General features: G+C 62.3%; 1 protein-coding gene across 12 annotated transcripts in view; it reads right to left on the reverse strand.

The window, feature by feature from the left end:
* The window catches only part of PTK2B (protein tyrosine kinase 2 beta), a 36,556-nt gene extending 15,997 nt beyond the window's left edge, over positions 1–20,559 (reverse strand). For 2 of the 12 annotated variants that reach the window (XM_054819298.1, XM_054819297.1), the window contains exons 1-4: positions 20,073–20,166; positions 2,555–2,802; positions 609–787; positions 387–474 (exon numbers count right to left, since the gene is read on the reverse strand). In XM_054819298.1, coding sequence (XP_054675273.1) covers positions 387–474; positions 609–787; positions 2,555–2,802; positions 20,073–20,109 — 552 coding nt within the window. In that variant the 5' untranslated portion in view covers positions 20,110–20,166. Of the gene's footprint in view, positions 1–386; positions 475–608; positions 788–2,554; positions 2,803–7,862; positions 7,984–8,260; positions 8,451–17,300; positions 17,377–18,108; positions 18,819–20,072; positions 20,167–20,337 lie in introns of those variants that run through there. The other 10 variants (XM_054819296.1, XM_054819292.1, XM_054819302.1 and 7 more) reach the window with 9 other exon arrangements.
* Between the last annotated feature and the right edge of the window lie 2,159 nt (positions 20,560–22,718).

Below are 22,718 nucleotides of genomic sequence, written 5' to 3' on the forward strand. Positions count from 1 at the left end.
ATGATGCTATGCTTGCAGAGGATGCTCACAGGTGATGCTGGAAGGAGATGTTGGCAGAGGATGCTCACAGGGTCCGCGCTCTCCCACACCCCACGCTGGGATGCAGCAGGGGCAGGAGCAGGGTGAAGAGGTTGGGACAAGCTATCCCTGATGAGGATGTGATCGGGGAGTGGGATGGAACCTTGGGGGTTGCCCATGGGCTGTAGGTTGGGGGGGTTCAGCAGCCCAAGGTGAAGGTAGATGGTCTACAAGATCTTGGGGCTCTTGGGAATCATGTTTTCTGGGCTGGGGAGGAGGAAACACCCTCCTGGAGCTGGGGGGGTGGGTCAGGGTGGATGGAGAGCAGACTTGACTGGGGCTAGGAGACCCTCGGGACCACCTCTGACCTGCTGGTAGAAGTAGAGCAAGGTGGTCCTGTCCTCTCTGAAGCGCTCGATGAAGTCCTCTGGCAGATAGCGGATTTGGAGATCATACCTGGCAACAGGAAAGCCCCTTGATGAGGACCACGCTGGAGGAGCTTTCCCTATAACAGGGCTCAGTGGTCCTTGTGTCCCTGTCCCGGGTGGGTTTGGGGCCATGCAGAGGGACACCAGCACCATGGGTCCTACCTCCACTCAGCCTCCAGGTGCAAGCACTCGTACTTCTCCTGCACTTCGCCCACCGTTAGGTCTGGGTGCAGCCAGTGGATCTCATCCGACTTCACGTGCTTCAGGCGGAGCCCGTAGCACTCGGCCAGCTTGATGTCGGGCCCGATGCGGCCGCTCACCAGGATGGACCTGATCACCTCCTGGGGTGAAAAGGAGCAGGGCTGAGACCTGAGCATCCCCAGCCGGGCTCCAGGTGAGCTTTAGATAGAAAATGAGAAGAAAATACAGCACAACTGCAACACAAATGTCCCTGGAGCGAACACACAGCCCCGGGCGCAGCCACCAGCCCCAGCAGTCTCCACGTGAGGCCTCCAAAGATGCCTCCAGCTTGCTCTGCAACAACCCACAGCCTGAACATGTCTCATCCAGCCTCCCAGAGGTTTTTTGGTCGGGGATAAAAGCCCATTTGGGCCATTTCCACCCTTCCTTATGCCTCAGCCGAGCTACACGCGATGGTTGTGAGCAGGTAGCAAAGCAGACATCGTTGTTGCTGGTGAGCTTGTGCTGCAGCTTGTTTCTCCTGCCCCAGAACTCCAGTGTGGACTGGGAGTCCTCAGGACCCTGCCAGGCCTCTGCTCTTAGTCTGGTAGACAAAAAGCCAACTAAAAGCTGACAGTTGTTAACAGAACTGGTGGCCAAGCTGTCCCTGGCGAGGAGCGACCACTTCTGGCTTGCTCCACTCCTGTGTCCTGCTGGCTGCGCTCCCATCCCTGCGCTGGGGACAGCCGGACTGTTGCCATTCCATGGCTTCGCTTGCATTTCCCCTCCCCAGGCATCCCCTTCCCAGCCTGATGAGTCCTCTCCTGCTCCTACGGCTCCTCTGAAACCTTCTGCCATGCCATAACCTCCTCCTGGAGATATCCCACCAGTTGAGGAACAACCCCCAGCTCAGCTGTACTTTGGTCACCTCCCCAAGACTTCATTGCAACGCACTGTCCCGAGGACTGTGCCAGGAGAAGGCACCACATCACCCATTGCACCCAGGGCATGTATCTCTCTCATGGTGGACACCAACCCTGCAGCACCCAAGCGCAGAGCCGGCACTGGCTGGCAGGTCCCCAGCGCCCAGACATCTTCCCCCAGCTGGGAAGCCACAAGACTCCAGGTAGGAAGGGTGAGGAGCACGTTTCCAGCCCAAAGCCACCATGTCCATGATGGAAAGGCACCAATATCACCTTTGCTGTCCCCCCAACCCCATGTCCCCACAAGCAAAGGGCAGAAGTCGGGTGCAGAAGTCCCACTGGGGTGGGAGGAAGGACCTGGGTCCTGGCTTGCAGTATGACCAGGAGAGCAAGAGGTGCTGCTGGCCTCGGAGCTGGGTGCACCCCGGGGTGTCTAGGGGTGCCAGAGTCACCCGTGCAGGCAGCAACGCCGTGACGTGGCCATGGGGAAATGCCGAGGGCTTGGGGCTGTGAAGGTCACTGTCCCCCTCACCTGAGGACCTGTGTCCATGCGAGTATGGAAGAGAGGTGGGGACCCAGCTCCTGCTGTCCCCAGCCTCCTGCCAGCAGCTGAGCCCCAGCCCCGCAAGGCACCATCGTGTCCCAAACCCACTTGTCCTCAGGCCTCCACCCACCGCACCCTGCAGCATGGTGCCCAGGGATGTCTTCTCCAGGACAAGATCAACTGTAGCCTGGAAACTCCTCTTTGCTGCCCGAGGAGGGGATGATCCTCATGGCAGGAACCAGCAGTGGGGCCGACAAGCCCTCACCCTCTCCAAACTTCCCGGGGCCACCAGAGATGGCCAAATTTTCTCCCCGCTCTCCAGGTTTTGGTGCTTCTCAGCAACGGCGTTCTGGGGGCTACCATGCCATGGGAAAGGGTGCCTGGAAGGGAGCTAGCTCTGATGCCAGGTGGACAACACAGCCCCCCCCTCCCCTGCCCTGCCCACCCCCCTGCCCACGTACCCGGATCTCCGTCGTCACGGGGCACTTCACCAGCTTGAAGTTCTTGCCCATGTTGAAGCTGTTGCTGTAGAAGCAGACCTTGAGGATGCGCATCTCCTCCTTGTCCATCTCCAACGTCCCCATGCCTAGGGTGGCCTCCAACGTCCCAGCCAGGCTACGGGAGGAGCTGCTCCGTGGGCGACCCAGCACCTCGGGGATGGCTGACATCCTCAGCACGCCTGGGGTGCTAGGAGCTGAGCATCCCTTCCCTGCGGGACAGACACCGAGCTGGCACCGCGGGGACCCTGGGGACAATGGGGGGTCACCTTGCGGGGTGATGGGGATAGGAGAGGCAGGGGTGGGATGGGGACAGCGGGGACACCCCCGGTGGGGGGGGAGGAGAAGGAGAGATGGATGGAGACAGAGATGGGGAGAGAAAATAAAGCAAGAGAGAGTGCGACAAAGGGTGCCCTCCCTCCCAACTCACACCTCCTCCGAGCAGAGCCTGTGTCCCCATCACTTCCAGAGCAATACCCCTGTGTCCCACCACCTCCAGAGCAATACCTCCATGTCCTTGTCACCTCCAGAGCAATACCCCTGTGTCCCCATCACTTCCAGAGCAATACCCCTGTGTCCCACCACCTCCAGAGCAATACCTCCATGTCCTTGTCACCTCCAGAGCAATACCCCTGTGTCCTCATCACTTCCAGAGCAATACCCCTGTGTCCCACCACCTCCAGAGCAATACCTCTGTGTCCTCATCACCTCCAGAGCAATACCCCTGTGTCCCCATCACTTCCAGAGCAATACCTCCATGTCCTTGTCACCTCCAGAGCAATACCCCTGTGTCCCCATCACTTCCAGAGCAATACCCCTGTGTCCCACCACCTCCAGAGCAATACCTCCATGTCCTTGTCACCTCCAGAGCAATACCCCTGTGTCCTCATCACCTCCAGAGCAATACCCCTGTGTCCCACCACCTCCAGAGCAATACCTCCATGTCCTTGTCACCTCCAGAGCAATACCCCTGTGTCCCCATCACTTCCAGAGCAATACCCCTGTGTCCCACCACCTCCAGAGCAATACCTCCATGTCCTTGTCACCTCCAGAGCAATACCCCTGTGTCCTCATCACCTCCAGAGCAATACCTCTGTGCCCTCATCACCTCCAGAGCAATACCCCTGTGTCCTTGTCACCTCCAGAGCAATACCCCTGTGTCCCACCACCTCCAGAGCAATACCCCTGTGTCCTCATCACCTCCAGAGCAATACCTCTGTGTCCTTGTCACCTCCAGAGCAATACCTCCATGTCCTCATCACCTCCAGAGCAATACCCCTGTGTCCTTGTCACCTCCAGAGCAATACCTCCGTGTCCTCATCACCTCCAGAGCAATACCCCTGTGTCCCACCACTCACCATTTTCTTCCACCCACGAAACCCAGGTGAAGGCTTCGGGCTGCAGCTTCCCACCACAGGTACCTGCAGCTGCGGTTCAACAACATGACCTCCCAACCGAGCTGAATTTAGCAGCTAGCTTTGCAAAAAAACCCAAAGCAAACCAATAAAAAGCAAAACGGGGCAAGCAAGCCAGGTTCCTTCTCCCCTGGAAGGGTGATACTGATATATATCGATTTGCTCTTTTATTTTTAGAGGGGATAAAACCCAGAAGCCTGCTCAAAAAATGTCATTTGAGCCGGAAGGGAAGTGGCTTGAGTTTTCCCTTTGCTGAGAACAACATTTAATGGGGTATGTGGGTCTTGGATGATCTGAATGAATCCAAAATTTTCCTCTTCATTTGGCTTTTGGGTTGCAAGCTGGGCAGGGCTGGCACAGAAAAGGGTTTGCTCTGGGTTGCTTTCTCCACCTCTCTGGACATGCACCTGGGCTGAGACCCGGGCAAACTCAGCTCACATAACTCCCTAAGAGCAAAGGTGTTTGTCCCAGCCCGGCCAGGATCTTCCCAGGAAAGCACGGAGCTTTGCACAGAGCCTGAGCGAGCAAAAAACCAGCCAGCGCAGCCAGATGCACGGGACAAATTCAGGTTTGCAAAGAGCTGCTCCAAACCACATTTTTTTTTTTTTCCTGAGTGAAATAAAAAAGAAAAAAAAAAAGTGAAAGTTCACCCAGTAAGCTGCTTCTGAGCTGGAGCCCCAGCTGAGCTCGGGCCTCGAGTTACTGATTAACCAGCCGAGGAGGCGTTTGCAAACCGGAGCGTTGCAGCTCTCGCGTGTCACTCCAGGTCTGCAACGCGGAAAAGTCCCAGGGTGGCTCCGGGGGGGTCCCGGCAGAGCTGGGGGGGGGGGCACAGAGGGGCTGGGGAGAAGCTGGGGGGCTCTGGGGGGGTCTCCCCGGCTCTGCCCTGCGAAGGCAGGCAGGGTGAGGAGCAGACCTGGAAGATGCCGCAGGGGGGTGAGGGGGTGGGTGGGCTACGGGATGTCCCATACGTCCCCGTGCGTGGGGCTGGGGGTCCCACGACACCCATGGGCATCCCTTATCTCCCCCAGGGCAGCGCCAGCCCAAACCCCACGGCTGGCTGCCCTGCCGCGGGTGGGGGCTGCGGCCGAACCCCCCCGCACCGGCCTCTGCAGAACCACGCGGGGATGGCGAGAAAAACACGCGGAGAGGAGCTGCCGGCAGCACCCCCTTCTCCCGAGGCCGCCGGCTGCTGAGGTTTTTCTCTCCCCGTTCCCCCGTTTCTCCTTCCTCGCTGGGATTTGCACCGTCGTTTGCACGGCGCTCAGAGGCGGCTTCGCCGTAATCACAGCCCCGCACGAGCACGCGTGCCGGCGGGACGCCGTGTGCTGCCTCCCGCGAGCTTCGTCTTTTTAAAGCAACTCGCCTGAGTCACCGGCCTAAAAATACGCGCGGCGTAGCCTGGCACCTTCGGGGCCGTGCAAAGGGGTTTGCTGGCAGCGGCGCAATGCGTGGACGGCCCAGACTTTGTTTTTCAGGTTTCTCCAAGGGAACGGGGAAGGGCGGGGGGGTAAAATGGCTCCGCGTGCCCGTGGCTGCGACGGAGCATTGCTAGGCGGGCGATGGGATGCCGGGATGCTAACCTTGGACCCGAGCAAGGCAGCAGCGCTGAGCCGGGCACCCCTCGGCTCCGGCACGGGCTGGCACTGAGCCCAGCCACGCTGACGGACACGTGCACGTGAGCTCACGTGCATTTTCACACCGGGTTTTGCGTTGGGGTTTTTTGTTTGTTTTTTTTTTCTTTTCTTTTTTTTTTTTCTTTCCTTCACAGCAGTGCCTCAGGCTGCACAGGGAGGTTCTTACAGCAACCCACATCCTTTGCAGAACACTCCGATGGGCTGGTTCTCTGCGTGTGATGTCCCTTTCAGCCAGGTCCCCTTCCCATGCGGGGTTACAAGAGCTTGGCCAAAGCGGGGACAACCAGGGCATCCCGCCTTGCCCTGCCGGGGAAGATGAGGCCATCCCTGCAAGCGATATCACGGATGCGCATCCCCCCCCGCCCCCGAGCAACGCCAGCCCGCAGAACGCGTCCACGCTGCGGCCAGCCAGCGTCGTGCAGTGCTGGATGAGGGTTTCCTGCTCACCTGGGCTCAAGCAGCAACAGGGTCAAGCAAAGGCAGCGACAGCCCGGCGCAGCTCGGCAGCCGGCGCAGAAACGCCCCGCTGCAGACTTTGCTCGAGAGCTCGTCGCTCTGCAGAAGGGGCTGGTACCCAAAGAGCTTCTCCTCCCAGAAATATCTAAACTCAAGATTTCTTCTGCTAAATAGCTAAAAGCTGAACCCTGCATGCTCTGGGTTTCGGAGGGATCCTCCCAGGCAGGTGGTGGGGTGGGGGCGATGGCCCAAGCCAGCCCCAGGGAGGGGGACACCCGCTCCCAGCTGAGAGGGGCAGTTGCTGAGCACACCCGCCCGGAACGTTGCACTTAGGCTTTTCTTCTTCTTCCCCACTTTGTCTTCACTTCACGTTTTCTTCTTCCAGTCCCATTCCCACGACACGTCCCCCCACAGTGCAGTGACGGAGCTGAGCCCACGGGGCCAGGGCTGGGGCTGGGTGTCCCCTCTGTGGTGATGCTGCTGGGGAGCGGGGTGCAGACAGCACCCCACAGACAGCACCCCACAGACAGCACCCTGCAGACAGCACCCTGCAGACAGCACCCCACAGACAGCACCCCACAGACAGCACCCCACTGAGAGCATTCAGCATAGAGCACCCCGCAGAGAGCACTGCACAGACAGCACCCCCAAACAGCACCCCCCAGACAGCACCCTGCAGAGAGCACCCTGCAGAGAGCACCCCACTGAGAGCACCCTGCAGACAGCACCCCACAAACAGCACCCTGCAGGGAGCCAGCACCCCGCTGCCCCTGAGCAGCACCGCCGACCATCGCGGCTGCAGACGGCCAGGGCCGGAGGCAGCCAGCCTGAACAAGGGGACACCCCGCAGTTCCGTGTCCCCCCGGACCCGGCACGGATGTGCGGGACGGCTCCATCCCTCCAGCCGAGCACCCCGCGGTCTCCCGGCTCCCGCACGCCCGGGGCTCACACTCCGCCCTTGCACACCCCTACCCCAGGCCACGACGCCTGTCCGACATAAAGCCTGCAAAGTGCAGCAAAGGTGCTGCCCGCACCCTGCCTGCACCCTGCCCGCACCCTGCCTGCCCCACGGCTGTGCAGTGCCCAGGGAGGGGGGGGCACGTCCCAGCTGCCCCCCGGCCGGGCATCCATTTGGCTGGAGGATGGAGAAGGGGCCCTGGCCGCAGCCCGAGCCCCCCGAACCTCCACCCCCTGCCCACTCGCCTCCCCTGCGGCGTGGGGACGCGTCCCATGGAGCCGGCTCTGTCCCCAGTGGGGACAGCGGTGTGGGACGCGTGATGCAGCCCCCGCCAGGCACACGGGGACGAAGGAGCCCACGGAACAGAACCCAGAGCTTGCACCGCTGCTGCCGTCACCGACATCCGCTTGCTGCAGCCTCTGCGTCCCCCCCGTCAGCCCCTGTCACCCTCTCCTGTGGGTGACACCCCGAAAGGTCCCCACGGCGGCCCAGAGCCACCTCCTGTGCCACACTTCCCACACCAGGAAGTTTTTCCAGTCGCTCTCACGCTCTTCAAAAAGTTTGGTGCCCCCCGGGTGCCGCTTCCTCCAGCCCTACCCCAAACCCCCGACACACCTCCGCTGACGGCCACGGCCGCAGTGACACGCTGGAACCCCACCGAGCCCCTTCCCCCAACTCGGTGTGATGAGTTTGCACGTGCTCAGCCCTCTGCCCACCTCCTCGGGGTGAGGGTCTCCGTCCCACCGTCGCACCCCGGGGCACCCAGGCACCCAGGGAAGGGGGAGCAGGAGGCAAGCGGCACTTACGGCGAGGCGGCCGTCCCCTCTGTCCCCGCGCAGAGCCGGCGCTCACGGAGCTGGTGCTTCCTGCTGCAGCTGACAAGTGTGCGCAGAGGCATTTGCATAGCACCCAGGCAGGCAGGGCCCACGCTCACCCACGTGCCGCGAGCGGCTGCTCGAACCCGTCATGCAGATGGGGAAACTGAGGCACGGCTCACCCAGCACAGGAGACCAGTTTGGGTGGTCCCGGCGCGGGGCGGCGGATGCAGGCAGAGCAGGCAGGGCAGGCAGCTCGCATCCCCCTACTCTGCAAACCCCAAACTCCCGCTGGGCGATGCCACGACCCCGAAGCGCTGCGCCGGGGAGGGGGGGAATCTGACCCTGCGGGAACCAGGGGACGGGGACAACGGCGACCCACAACTTACCCCGGCCACCCAGGAGGGTCTCTGGCTGCCAGACCGGCCCGTCGGCTCCATCATCCCTCATGCCAGGACCCAGCACATCCCTCCCCGAACCGTCCTGCCCCTTCTCTTGGCAGCCGCCAAGTTGGACGCCGGCTCCGTCCGAGGAAAACGGCCCCGGGAGCAAGCTGGGGATCCCAGCGCAGCCTGAGTCACCCCGGGAGCAGCATTCCTCAACGTCAGGAGCCAGCGCGGGCAGGGCCCAGCAGGCAGGGCTGCCTGCTCTTTCCCCAACCCTTCCCCTATCTATGCAGGTATTTAAATGACTCATGACTTTATTGCTCTGGTTCCCGGGCGGAACAGGCGGGCTCTCAGGCTCTCACCCTGTTTGGCACCTACGGCACCACACTCCAGCCCTGCTTCGGCACCGAAACCAGTGAGTTTCCACCATATAACTGGGAGCAGGGGTGGGTGCTGTCCCAGCGAGCACCCGCAGCGGTGTGACCACCCTGCTGCACTCCCGGCCTTATCTCTTGTTCCCCATATCTCCCCCAACCCCACCTTGCCCAGCTCCCATCCATCACTTCAGCCCTGTCCCCGGCGGGCAGGGGGAGCAGGGGGTTTGTGTCCCCGCTGCAGCTCCTGGCCAGGTATGGATGGCTGGCGACACAAAAACACGGCGTGTGACCTCAGGGTGCTGCCGGCACCTCGGTGGCGGCTGGGAGCCGAGCCCCAGCCAGATACGAGCCTCTGCCCTGGGGTGTGACGCCGGCTGTCCTGCCTTGCCCATCGCCGCAGCCTGCTCGACCGCAGCCCCGCTGCCTTGCACGTCCCATCCCCGTCCCCCGTCCCCTCTTCCCCCCGGTCCTGCCCACCCGGGGCATCTCTTCCCCTTTCCCACCAGCCCCGTGGGATTTTGCACCAGCCGGACCCGGCACATCCCCGGCACAGCCACGATGCCGCCGGCTTGGCAAGGGGGATGCGACGGCCTTTAGACGTGGGACGTGAGATGGGATGGCAGCGGGGAGCGTGGTCCAGCGCTGGGAGCTGGCTGGGGGTCACCGGGATGGTCCTGCCGCCCCCTTTGCCCCCCTCCCCGGGCAGGCAGCGCCAGGGCAGGCAGGGGACCGAGGGCTCCTCACGTGATGTCCCCGCAGAGGAAGCCTGCGTTTCGCAAAGCAAAGGAAATGACACAGGCTCCGGCTGGTGGGGACAGGCTGCCTGGGAGGGGGGTCGGAGCAGGTACAGAGGCGGTTCCCCTCTGCTAAGGGACCCCAAAACACACACACACACACCCCCCCCCGCTGACACCTCCATCCCCGGTGCAGCAACTCCCCAAAACAGCCGAACCCCCCGCAGCAGATGACAAGCATCCCCCAGACCTCCTCAGGTCCCGTTGTATTTCTCCCCGTCTTGCTACGCCAGCAGCCCAGGACCCCCCGTCCTGTCTCCTGCGGGGGGTTATCCCCCCCCCTAAAGCAGGCGCTGCCCTTTCTCAGACCGGGAAATCATCGGCGTGGCTGGGTTTGGGTGCAGGGTCCCCATCTCTCCCCGTATCCCATCTCTCCCCGCATCCCATCTCCCATCCCGACACCGCGACTGCGACCTACACCCGAACAGCCGGTGAGACGGCCGGTACCGGCGACGCGTTCCTGGGGGAATTAGAAATAACACCCGGAGAGCTGCCGTCAAAGCCCACGCGTGGCAGCTCAGCTGGAGGGGGTGACTCAGGCACTGGGGAAGGATCTCCGTGTTCCCGGCTCCGTGTTTATCTGGAGCCGGGGATGGGACGAGGCAGGACCATCTGGGGAGGAACGGCTCACCAGGAGATGGGGACGGCGGCTCTGCCAGAGGCTGCGCGGGGAGGAGACGGCAGGCTGACGGCACGCTGGTCCCCGAGGTGCTGGGATGAGCGTGCAAGGCTCCTCACGAGGGTGCAACAGGGTGAGGGGCTCAGGGATGGCCAGCCCCGCTTTTTTTGGCTATGGCCAATGTGGTGCCTTGTCCTGAAGACAAAATGTCCCTCTGAGCCCCTGCTAACTGCTCCTGGCCACCTCCTTCCCAGGCAGGGGAGCTCTGCAGCCACCTCCCAGCACTTCTGCTTTTTTAATGGTTTGGGTGGGCAGGGACCTCCCAGCCCACCCAGTGCCACCCCTGCCATGGGCAGGGACACCCTCCACTAGCCCAGCTTGCCCAAAGCCCCATCCAACCTGGCCTTGAACACTGCCAGGGAGCCAGGGGCAGCCCCAGCTTCTCTGGGCACCCTGTGCCAGGGCCTCAGCACCCTCACAGGGAAGGATTTCTGCCTCACATCCCATCTCCATCTCCCCTCCTGCAGCTTCAGGCCATGCCCCTTGGCCTGTCACTCCCTGCCCTTGGCACCAGCCCCTCTCCAGCTTTCCTGGAGCCCCTGCAGGGACTGGAAGGGGCTCGAAGGTCTCCCCGCAGCCTTCTCTTCTCCAGGCTGAACCAGCCCAACTCTCTCAGCCTGAGGTCTCCAGAGCAGAGGTGCTCCAGCCCTCGCCTCATCTCCGTGGCCTCCTCTGGCCTGGCTCCAACAGCTCCATGTCCTTCTTGTGCTGGGGACCCCCGAGCTGGACGCAGCACTGCAGGGGGGTCTCAGCAGAGCGGAGCAGAGGGGCAGAATCCCCTCCCTCGACCTGCTGCTGCTCACGCTGCTGGACACGCAGCCCAGGACACGGGTGGCTTTCTGGGCTGCCAGCGCACGTTGCCGGCTCATGGTGAGCTTCTCGTCCCCCAACACCTCCAAGTCCTTCTCCTCAGGGCTGCTCTCCATCCATTCCCTGCCCAGCCTGGAGTTGTGCTTGGGATTGCCCTGACCCACGTGCAGGACCTTGCCCTTGGCCTTGTTGAACTCCATGTGGTTCACACGGTCCCACCTCTCCAGCCTGTCCAGGTCCCTCTGGATGGCATCCCTTCCCTCCAGCGTGTCGACCCACCACACAGCTTGGTGTTGTTGGCAAACTTGCTGAGGGTGCACTTGATCCCACTGTCCGTGTTGCCTACAAAGATGTTAGACAGTGCTGGTCCCAACACCAAGCCCTGAGGAACGGCACTCCTCACTGGTCTCCTGTTTGATGTTGAGCCGTTGACCACAGCTCTTTGAGTGCGACCATCCAGCCAATTCCTCACCCACCAAGTGGTCCATCCATCAAATCCATATCTCTTTGATTTAGAGACAAGGGTGTCGTGCAGGACAGTGTCAGATGCTTTGCACAAGCCCAGGTAGGTGACGTCAGTTGCCCTTCCCTTATCCACCAACGCCGTAACCCCATCGTAGAAGGCCACCAAACTCGTCAGGCACAATTTGCCCTTAGTGAAGCCGTGTTGACTGTCACCAGTCACCTCCTTATTTTCCATGTGCCTGAGCACAGTTTCCAGGAGGATCTGCTCCATGATCCTGCCAGGCATGGAGGTGAGACTGACCGGCCTGTAGTTCCCCGGATCTTCCTTTTTACCCTTCTTAAAACCAGGGGTTCTGTTTCCCCTTTTCCAGTCAGTGGGAACTTCACCGGACTGCCAGGACTTCTCAGATATGATGGAGAGTGGCTTGGCCACTTCATCCACCATTTCCCTCAGGACTGGCGGATGCATGTCATCAGGTCCCATGGACTTGTGCACCTTCAGGTTCCTTAGGTGGTCTCAAACCTGATCTTCTACAGTTCTTCATTCTCCCAGCCCCGCCTTTGGCTTCTGTGAGCTGGGCAATGTGGCTGGAGCCGTTGCTGGTGAAGACTGAGTCAAAAAAGTCGTTGAGTACCTCAGTCTTCTCCATACCCCCGGTAACCAGGTCTCCTGTTTCATTCTGGAGGGGGCCCACATTTCGTGAGCCCCATGGCTGCAGGGGGGCCACAGCATCCTCCCCCCGGGCAGACTACCCACATTTCAGACACAAGGTTTGCTACAACGGTCTCTTCTGGTCTCCACCCCAATGGAAGAACTTCCTGCCTGAGCGTTGTCCCTTGGCCATGCCAGAGCTATCACCTCCTCCACGCTGCTCCAACTAGGAGCAATCCCACGGCCGCAGGGGGAAAAGACGCCCCCTGAGCAGCCCCAGGTTTTACAGGAAGAGGGATTTGTCCTAAATCCCTCATCTTTTATGCCAGGAGAGACCCAACTCACACCGGAGCCAGCAAAGCTGCATTTTTATATTCCCCTGCCTGCCGCTGCCAGACACAAAAAGGCTCACGGGCAGGCTCTGAGATCTGGTTTCCAGCCCAGGGACCGAGGTCCAGCGCCTCACAGACGTGCTCCGATCCTGCACTGGGGGTAAGTCCCTGGGCTCCCACTCATTCTTACAATTAATAACGGGATTATCACTCGATCCGTGTTTTTTCTTGTACTTTCAGAGCCAAAAATGAGTCCAACACTTCTCCAGCCAAGAATGATGCGACTATGGTGTAAGGAAAAGTGTCAAACATGCCAATAGCCTGGAAGAGCTCCCAAAATCAGGCCCGGGGGGCTCCGAAAGCCCTTGAGGGCACTTGTGGAGGGGATGCGGGAGATGCTTCCCGCCCTGGGATGATGCAGGAGCATCCCCAGGCCAAGGGGTTGGCAGGACTCAACCTTCCCCACCAAACCAAACCACTCGAGCTCACACAAATAACCCATGAGCAGCATTCAAAGCCTCCCCTCCAGGAGGGGAAACAGCTTCCCAGGAACAGGGTGGGCGTATTTCCCGGTAACCTTTCTGCAGGAGAAGGAAGCGGAGCGGGTAAGGGCTTGCAGCATCATTTTTGGCACGGCGGGAAGCGTGCACGGCGGGTCCCGGTCGCTAAGCATCCCCGTCGCCAGGCAACCCGTGGGAATCACAGGAGATGCTGCTCCTGCTGCCTTTCGGGAAGGGGGAGGGAAAGGAAAATAGAGGGTCTGGGGTAGAACCTCCTGCCGTGTGCGAGGCTGGGAGGGAGCTGGCACTGGGCATCATCGGCCGTGGGATGCGGCTGGCATCACCGCACCCAGATACCCCCCAGGCAGGGCACCCGTTTCTGGGTGCTTACGCTAATTCCACTTATTATACTCAGCTTTCTGAAGGAAACTCATCTCCTCCAAAACTCCTGGCTAGGTTATGGCTCTTTTTGGCAGAAATTTTCCCGGGAGGATGCCAAGCTGCAGCTCCTCCAGCCCCCACCCAAACTCCTTCCTTGCACCGACCGGGAATTTCAAACTCCAGCTTCTCGTCCGCAGCCTGGAAAAGCCCTTGGCCGAGGTCGCACCGCACAGTGACGACTTCCCCGGGGCAAAAACCACCAAGCACCAGTTCGGAAGTCACCCTCGAGCCCTGCTTCGAAACTCATTTCCCTTTTCAAACTGCCAGGCTTTGCCACCGAGCCCTCTCAATATTCTTGGTAGGTTCGTTAGCAGGTCCCGCACCAGCCGTTATATTATCTATACTGTCCTGTACGGCTGCGGCACGGCTTTACAGCCACCCATCCGGTCGGGCTGCGTTAGAGCTGCGCAGTCCCACACAGCAGCAGAGCCCGGGTTTGCAAAATGTGGGAAATTTGCATTTCCCAGGAGAATTCAGCTGAGTTTGGGGGAAATTAATTGCTGTCATTTAATTAAGCATTTTGTTTTCCTGCTGGTCAATCATTTCCAGCGCGCGCTATCACGCTGCTGCACAGGCTTACGCAAGACCGGCTTGCCACCAAACTGAAAGTTTTTTAGACTTTGCGAAGTTTTCAGCCCTTTTCTCGGAAAGATAAACGTTTAAAATATCATTTTAAGAAATGAAACAACCCAAATACCCTCTGAGGCGCCTTCAACCCTCTGCCCGCCTGACCTGAGCTGCAGGGGCACCAGCTCAGGCCAAAATACGACAGTTGTTTTGTTTTTTTTTTTTCCCCTTGAACTCCCCCAAATTGGGTGATTTCTAACCTTTTTTCAGTGCGAGGTCCCTAGGTTTTGACCTCGAGGGTTTTTTTTTGGTGTTTTTTTTTTTTTTTTGATTTGGGATGGGAGGGCGGGTGCCAGCAGGAGAAAAGGCAGCGGCAGCCCCGGTCAGCCCAGGGCCGGGACAGGGATGCTCTTGCTACAGAGCGGAGCATCCCATGCTGTCGCTGCAAGGGGAAGGCTTTGGGGATTTTGGTGGGGGGAATTTCCCGTCTGAAATGTCTCAGTGCTTCAGCCTGTGGAGATAAAACCAGGCAGCAAAATGCCAGGTGGAAATTCCCCGCTGGCTGGAAGCCGCCCCGGGGCCCCAAGGGGAGGACGGGCAGCACAGGCAGGTGTGTTGCCTCTGGCCGTGGCGGCAGAGGGAGGTGAAGGCAGCCCCCCCTTCCTCCTCCTCTTCTTCCTCCTCTGCCGTGTGCCCTGCTGCGGGTCAGAGCAGGAGGGGAGCCCCAGAGCAGCTCCCCCAGCCCTGCGGGATGGCTCCCCCCGGCCTGGCACCCAGCGCTCCCCCGCTCGCCCGGCGGGAAGGGGCAAGGAAAAGCCTCCAGCTGCAGAGCCCCGCCAAGGGAAGAGGTGATTTCCTTCGGCAGCTCTGCACGGGGCGTAGCTGGGCACGGGGAGCGTGGCACGGTGTGCAGCGTGGCGGGGTGTGCGACATGGGGAGGTGTGCAGCGTGGCAGGGTGTGCGACACGGCACGGTATGCAGCATGGTGGGGTGTGCGACATGGGGAGGTGTGCAGCGTGGCGGGGTGTGCGACATGGCGAGTTGTGCAGTGTGGAAGGGTGTGCAGTGTGGCACTGTGTGCTGCATGGCAGGGTGTGCAGCGTAACCAGATGTGCAGCGTGGCAGGGTGTGCAGTGTGGCACAATGCACAGCGTGGCAGGGTGTGCAGCGTAACCAGATGTGCAGCGTGGCAGGGTGTGCAGTGTGGCACAATGCACAGCGTGGCAGGGTGTGCAGAGGAGCCAGATGTGCACTGTGGCAGGCTGTGCAGCGTAACCAGATGTGCAGCGTGGCAGGCTGTGCAGCACGGCCAGGCGTGCGGCAGCTTGCACGAGGCTCCGAGGCAGAGCACCCCGGGCTGCAGGGGTCAGCTTAGGACACCAGACGGAGGTCGAGTTGCCCGTGGCAAGCTCCTGCCCGTGGCAGCACTCCCGCTGAGCTGGACGGCTATCGAACGTGCACAAGTAACGGCACGGGGCTGAGGCTGGCCGGGCAGCGCCGGGAGCCAAGCGGGGCAGGCAGCAGGATGCCCTGCAGGCAGGGCTGCGGGCAGGGGGCAGGCAGAGCTCTCCCCCATCAGTTAACAGGGCCAAGATGCTGAAAACCTCGGTGGAAATCACGCAGGGCATCACCGTGCAGCTTTCCAGTCCGAAGGAGCAAAACGGACACTTTCAGGCCACTGTTTTTGAGTCGTCCCTGGGATGAAATAACTCATGCCCTCAAAATGTGGGGGTTTGGGGTTTTTTTCTCCCCAAAGGGGAGCACTGCTTGTGCCTTCAAGCGGCTCTTTGCTCAGAGAAGCCGTGGGCTCCGGGGTACCCGGAGCAGCGGCTCGCAGCGATGCTGCAGCACTTCCTTCCCTCCGCGGTGCCTTTCTACACAGCGAGGCCATCCCAGTTCAGCCCAGTGCACCAGCTAACCCGCCTTACTGGTGGTTACAGCCGGGGAGAAGCCTCCCGCCCCGGGACACAGCTGCTGGGTTTTACCCTGCGGGAACCGGAGTTCTGCTGATGCCATTTTAAGTCATTTTTTAACAGAAAACATAGCAAACCACCCCAAAATGAAAAGCCCAACTGAGTCCTGCGAGGTTTCGCCGGGGGCTGACGGGAGCCACGTCTCCAACGCGTCGTGTTCCTGTTCCCCCTTCGAAGCCACTTCCCCAAACAGAGCTGGGTGTCCTGCTGCGATGCCACCGGCACTGTCCTTCCCTGCCCCACGGGACCTGCGCTCCGGCCGGCCAGCCCCATCCCGGGGGAAAACACCCCCGAGCCAGAGGGATTGCCACCCTCTCGGGAGGATTTTCCGAGGGAAAAAATCTAATTTTACCCCTGTGATTCCAAAGGGAAAGGTCTCCCTGGGATTTTTGTGCTGAGCATCCTGGGCTTTACCCTTCCTGCCTGCCCGGATGCTTCAGCGGAGGAGCCGTGGGTATCGCACGGGGTCTGCCCCCGTTGCAATGTGAAACACGAGCGAGGCTTTGCACCAAAGGTTCCCAGCTCCGTCTACCCCTCATGAGTAATAACTCTGCCAGGGAAAAAGCAAAATGATTCAGCTGCTGCTTTCCCAGCCCCCAGCGCCTGGAAGAGCCTTTGTGCCGAATAATAATAATAATAGCTGAGCGCAAAGGCATGGAAACGCAGAGCGTGGGGACAGCGGCGCTTATGCCGGACCCGTGCGTGCCCTTGCACACGCTCACGTGTGCTCACTAGCGTGTGCAAAGCACGGCTGCCGAAGGCGAGGGTGTGTTTCCCATGCACGCACACCACCACGCGCTGGGCGTGTGTCCCTGCCCGTCCTTTGCAGACACCGCGGAGCGTGCAGCCCCTGTCCCCCGCGGCTCCTGCCCGGACACCTGCAGCTCTCCCTGCTCCGGCTCTCGCCCGTGCCCTCGCAGGCGAGGCTGGGAGCTGTGGATCAGGGCTGCGGACCCGAACCCGAAGGATGATCCGCATCCTGATGCTGCCCGTCCCTGCCCGGTGCCGGGAAGCTCGTGGGCTTTGGGCTCCTGCTACGAGGATCTGTCATCTGCAGCCACGTGGGGGTGAACTTGCAGCATCCCCCCCCCGCCCCAGCCTTCGCCGTGCGGCTGATGCCAGCGGAGCGCTCGGAGGCGATTCCGCCTGCGGGAGCGATGGGCGGGAAGGGGAGCGTTCCTGGGGTGCTCCTGCACCCCGTTCTCACCCCTTGCCCAGGGCGTCCTCCAGCACAAAGCCAGCGAGGAGGGGTACGCGAGGGACGCAACGGGACGCTGCAGCTGGCTGTGTCCCCCGCGACCGACCTCAGGGCCCCGAAGGCCGCGTCGTCCTGCAAATACCCCTGTGCTGGGCACAGTTTCGGGCCAAGATGGGGGTGCAGGCCCCTTGCAGCATCACCATGCCCACGAAGCCCCCAGGACACACCACCACCCCCCTGCCCTAACGCCGGTACCTCGTCCAGCGCAGTCCCCCATCCGGCATGGGACACGCACCCGGCCTTCCCTGGCTGCTGCACGTCACCGGCTCCCGGCCACCTCCCTGGGGCGGGCCCAGCCCCATGCGGCACCTCCCAGACCCCCAAGTCCTTTCCGATGCCTGGCCGGGCGGTCAGACATCCCCTGGACGTCACGGGGGACCCAGCGGTGCGGCCGCCCCCTCCAGCCGCGGGACGCGGGGCAGATTTCCCCGGGCAGGGCTGGGGTAGGGGGGGAGCAGCGTGTCCCGGGGGGATCCTCGCTGGGATCGCTCACCCCGGCTGCATCGAACCCCAGCAGAAAGCGCACGGGGCTGTTGCATCAGAGCCCGCCCCCGCACCAGACCGCAACGCTCCGGTCTCCGGGATTGCTCCCCACCGTGCCGGATGGGCGCCGTGCCGTGCCGGTTGAGCGCAGGCAGGCATGTTGGCAGGCAGGAACCGCCCCGGCGTTGGGCAAACATTGACGCCGGCAGCAGATAGCAGAGCCGAGGCACCTCCTGATTGCCATTTGCAGGGTGGGGAGCGCCGGGGGAGCGCTGCACCCTGCCCTCGTGCCCCCAAGCTCCCGAGCACCCCGGCACCGCCGCAACGCGTCGGCCCGCGCGGGGAGGGCCAAGGAAGCTCAACCGCAGGCAGCGCGGGCGGCTGGATGGGTGCCTTGGGGAAGGGACCCCCACAACGGGCTGGGGTGCCTCTGTCCTGCACCCACCCCTGCTCTCCCTTGGCTCTGCCCCGTCCCTCCCGGCACCCAAGGGTCCCCCCGAGAGCGGGCAGAGGGTCTCACCTTGGTGGAGGACGCGGGAGCTGCCTCAGCCCCACTGGGCTGGCCGTGCTCCTCACCCGTCGGCGGGGGAAGGCAGTGGCGTCGCCGGAGGGGAGGGTTGGCCCGGTGGGTGCGTATCCCGCGGGTTGGTACCGACGTTGAAACCACTCCTCCCGCCCGCCGCCGGTTTCCGGAAAGGGCTTGCCAGGGCTGCCGGGTGCTGCCGACGCCAGGGAGGAAGAGGAGGCAGGAGGCGAGGAAGGCCCGGGACCCCTCACCTGCCCAGCCGGCCTGCCCCACACCTCGGTCCCGCAGGCGGGTTGGGGCAGGTCTTGGGATCAGTCGGGAATTTGGGCAGGGAGCCCGAGGCAGCCGGCGTTCGGGCTGGTCCCGCTCGCACCTGGGAGGATCTGGCAGGCCGCCCCTGGCGAGCCCCTGTCGCTGGGGTCCCCTCCAAAAGCACGGGGCCCGGGGGGACGCCCCAGCACCGCGGAAGAACCCGAGGCAGGAAGAAGGATGGTGCAAGAGCAGCCAGGGCCGACGTTCGTGGTCACGGGGCGGCCGTTTGGCACCGCCACACCCCCGGGCCGCAGCGACACCTCCCTACTGGTGGGGTGCACCGGGCCCCCCTCCAATGCTTGCGCTGACGCTCCTCTGAGGACCCCCTCCACGGCTGGACACCGAGGTCGGCCAGCCAGCCCCCCCAGAACAGCTGCCCCCCCCACCCCAGGGCTCTGCTGAAACGGTTTGGGCAGCGCGGGGGACGCCGAGGGGCCAAGGAGGAGCTGGAGGAGGAGGGGAGCGATGGGGTGCACCCTGTGCCCTCCACCCCGCGGTATGCAGTGGGGCAGCCGTGATCCCGGGGGGTGGCGGGGGTGGCGGGTGGGACCCCTGTGCCGAGCGGGAATGGGGAAGCGATGGGGCCGTTCCCCAAACCCCGGGCAGGAGCTTGCAGGGTCGCGGGGAGCTGCAGCCCCCCCAGGGATCCCCCCGCCCGTTGCTCAGCAGGTCCCTGCCGTGCCGCCCCTTCGATAGCTGCGCCCACCACCGGCGCAGCGGGGTGCCTCCTTGCGTGGGCATCCCTTGCAGGTCTCACCCCGTCTCCTTCCCATCCCTTCCTCCTCCGCTCAGCTCCCTCTCCTCCCCTGCTGCCCCCAAATTAACCCCCCCTCGAGGTGTGATGCCTGGGAGTGACCGGTGCCGCACCAGGCACAACCTGGACACGGCCCCTTCCCGCTACAGCCGCTGGAAGACAGTCGGAGCAGCCCCGCGGCACGCTCCGGCAGCCGGGCACGGAGGGGCAGCAGGACCTCCTTGCACCCCGAGAGACCGAGGGGAAGAGGCAGAGACACCAAAAAAGCTTCTGGGCGTGAGGAAGACCCTCTCAGGGGTCAGAAGAGTTTGGGATGGACACGGGTCAATCACCGTCACCCCCTTCCCCAGCCAGCACGGCGCTCCCGCGGCAGCCCTCCCACGCAGGGAGAGCAGCGCCGACAGCCTGCGCCCACTCTCCTGCCCGCAGCCAGCCAAGCCATTGACACGCCTGAACACCGCCAAAGGGATGGAGCTCCCTCCGCACGCCCCGGCTGGGCTGGCATCTCCCCCAAGGGGCAGGGGGGAAGCAGGGGTGAGGGAGCGGGAGACCCCACCGGCTCTGGGGACCCCAACCGGCTCTGGGGGACGCCTCTGCTCGCTGCCGCGGCTCCATGGAGCCCGGGAGGTGCACCAGCCCTGCGCACCCCTCTCCTCCGCGCCCCTTTCCCTCTCCATCCCCTCGGCTGGGTCCCGTCTCACCCACATACTCCCAAGGAGGTGCCTGGGCTCCACGCAAGTTTGGGAGAGACCCTGGCAACGTTGGTTGCGTGCCCTGGCCAGCACAGCCCCCAGGGAGCAGGACAACCCTTTTCCCCTGCTAATCCCTGCCAAAAATCAACCCAAGAGCCCCCCCACCCCGAGCCCCCAGCGGATTCAGCCCCGTGACTTACAGGAAAGCTGGTTGAACAGCCTGCTGAGCCATCCCATGCTCCTGCAACCGAGGGTGAGCTCGTAGCTACGAAACGCTCAAGAGAAACAGGTTTCCCCCCGCCTCCCCCCTTCCCCAAACCACCCTCTTCATTGGCACAGAGAGAAGCGATAAAATCTGACGGGATTTATTAATAGCACCTCTCCCATCACTAGGGAGCGATGCTTCGGAAACGGCTTCCAGCATCCCAGCGTGGGGCTGCTCGAGGGAGAAAGGCACCAACTTACTTTTGGCAGGGAGCAGGGCCAGGGCCGGAGGGTCGGGGTGATGGAGGAGGACACCGGTTGCAGGTCCAGAGCCACCAGTAGACGTTTGAGGGCACCAAGAAGGAGCAGAAGAAGTTGCGTCACACCGGAGTGGTGTAGAAGAAGAGGGGAAGCGATGCCAGGAGAGGCGGCTGGGGGTGTCCTTCGAGCCAGGAGGGTTGGATGGAGCGGTCCCCACTCACTCGGAGCGGCGGAGGCATGCTGCATGATATTGCTGCCATCTTGAGGCCGGCCAACCTGAGCTGGAGAAATACCCTCTGCCCCCCCTGCAGCACCCCAAGGAGTGTGGGGCTCCCCCCAGCCCCCACGACCTAAAGCAAGTTCCAGCGAAGTTGTTATTTGTATTATTTACTTTGATAATCAATCTTGTTTTCACTTTTAGGGGATGAAAAATCCTTTTCCCAAGCGGTTCAGGCCCCAGCCCCCCGAAAACAGCAGGAGAAGGGCGGGCGGGCGTCTGCCGTGGGCAGCGATGGGGAGACGCCGGCTGCGGCAGCGCAGGGTGCCAAGCCACGGGTGGGATCCCTGAGCAACATTCGCGACGCTCGGGCGTTTTTGGGAGCTCTCAGCAGGAGCCGGGACAAGAGCTAGCAATGTGGTGCACCCCAATAGGACAACCATCGCCCATGGGAGCACTGGGGGGTCCCCAGTGGGGGTGCTCCCTGCCAGCACCCCATGTCCCCTCAGCCCTTGGGAGCAGTAGGGTCAGGCCCTCAGGGTTGGAAGGAGATGTGGGGTCGGGCCCTGATTAGCGGGAAAGGACCCAGTACGGGACTGGATCTGCTCTTCTTTTGCCATCTGATGGTCCCTGGTGAGGAGACCGCTCGGCTCCCTGGGTCCTGGAGCTCTTCCACCTCTGATACCTCCAAAGGGGCCAAGCAGGCAGTGGGGAGGGCCGGCTGGGCTACCCTAGAAGTCAATAGGGTCTTCCACAAATCATCTACTGACATATCCCCACTTATTGACCCCAACTCCACCCATGCTCACAGACCCTGTGCTGTCCTCCCTTGCTCCAGCCACGATGGGCTCTCTCAGCCCAGCAGAGCTGAGACCCTGCCAGGGGCTTGGAGTGACCCCAAAGCCCTTCCCCGACACCCCCCTTTGGAGGATGCCTTTTGGTTCTGCATGGCTCCTGTCCCAGGGACAGTAAGTACCCTCTGAAAGGGGCTCCCTGGGGTCCAGGTTGGACATGAAGCAGCTGATGAAGACCTGGAGAGGCAGGACTGTGCCAGGGTGGGGGACCTGCTCCCCCAGCCCTGGGATGACAGTGACGGATGAGTCTGAGATGACCATGTCTGGTCACCTCGGTGCAGCAGGACAACCCCTTCTCCTCCAACTGGAGCTACTGCTGGCCACCACTGCAGGGTTGGAAGGGTGATGGCCATGAAGAACAGAGGAAGAGATCTCCGGTTACAGCACGCTCCGGCATCCGCCCACGTCCAGGCTGTGGGAACTGGTGGCATTGCCTGTGCTGTTGCCATGGGGTTGCCATGGTATTTGTATCTATGGTTGCCATGGAAACAGGAGGAGGCTGGGAGTGGGGGGTTGCTGCCAGGGCTGCCAGGATGTCCCCCAGGCCCCACACAGAGGAGTTACAGGCCTGACCGACCTGTGGTTCCCCAGGTCCTTCTTCTTGCCCTTCTTGAAGGCAAGAGTGACGGCACCTTTCCAGGGAATGGAACCTCCCTGCTGGAGGCTGCTACAAGCAGCTCTGGTGGCTGCGTGTCCTCTCTCCTTCCTGGGTGAGTGGGACAGGAGCCACGCAGAACCGAAAGGCATCCTCCAAAGGGGGTGTTGGGGAAGGGCTTTGGGGTTGCTCAGCCCCTGGCAGGGTTCTCTCTGTTGGGCTGAGAGAACCCATCGTGGCTGGAGCGAGGAACCAGGAGGGGGATGGCTGGGTGAGGGACTTCCTGGGCAAACACTTCCAGGGATGGGGCAGCCCCAGCTTCTCTGGGCAACCTGTGCCAGGGCCTCAGCACCCTCACAGGGAAGGATTTCTGCCTCACATCCCATCTCCATCTCCCCTCCTGCAGCTTCAGGCCATGCCCCTTGGCCTGGCACTCCCTGCCCTTGGCACCAGCCCCTCTCCAGCTTTCCTGGAGCCCCTGCAGGGACTGGAAGGGGCTCTAAGGTCTCCCCGCAGCCTTCTCTTCTCCAGGCTGAACCAGCCCAACTCTCTCAGCCTGAGGTCTCCAGAGCAGAGGTGCTCCAGCCCTCGCCTCATCTCCGTGGCCTCCTCTGGCCTGGCTCCAACAGCTCCATGTCCTTCTTGTGCTGGGGACCCCCGAGCTGGACGCAGCACTGCAGGGGGGTCTCAGCAGAGCGGAGCAGAGGGGCAGAAT

Source organism: Grus americana, chromosome 3 (assembly GCF_028858705.1).
Source record: "Grus americana isolate bGruAme1 chromosome 3, bGruAme1.mat, whole genome shotgun sequence".
NCBI lineage: Eukaryota > Metazoa > Chordata > Aves > Gruiformes > Gruidae > Grus > Grus americana.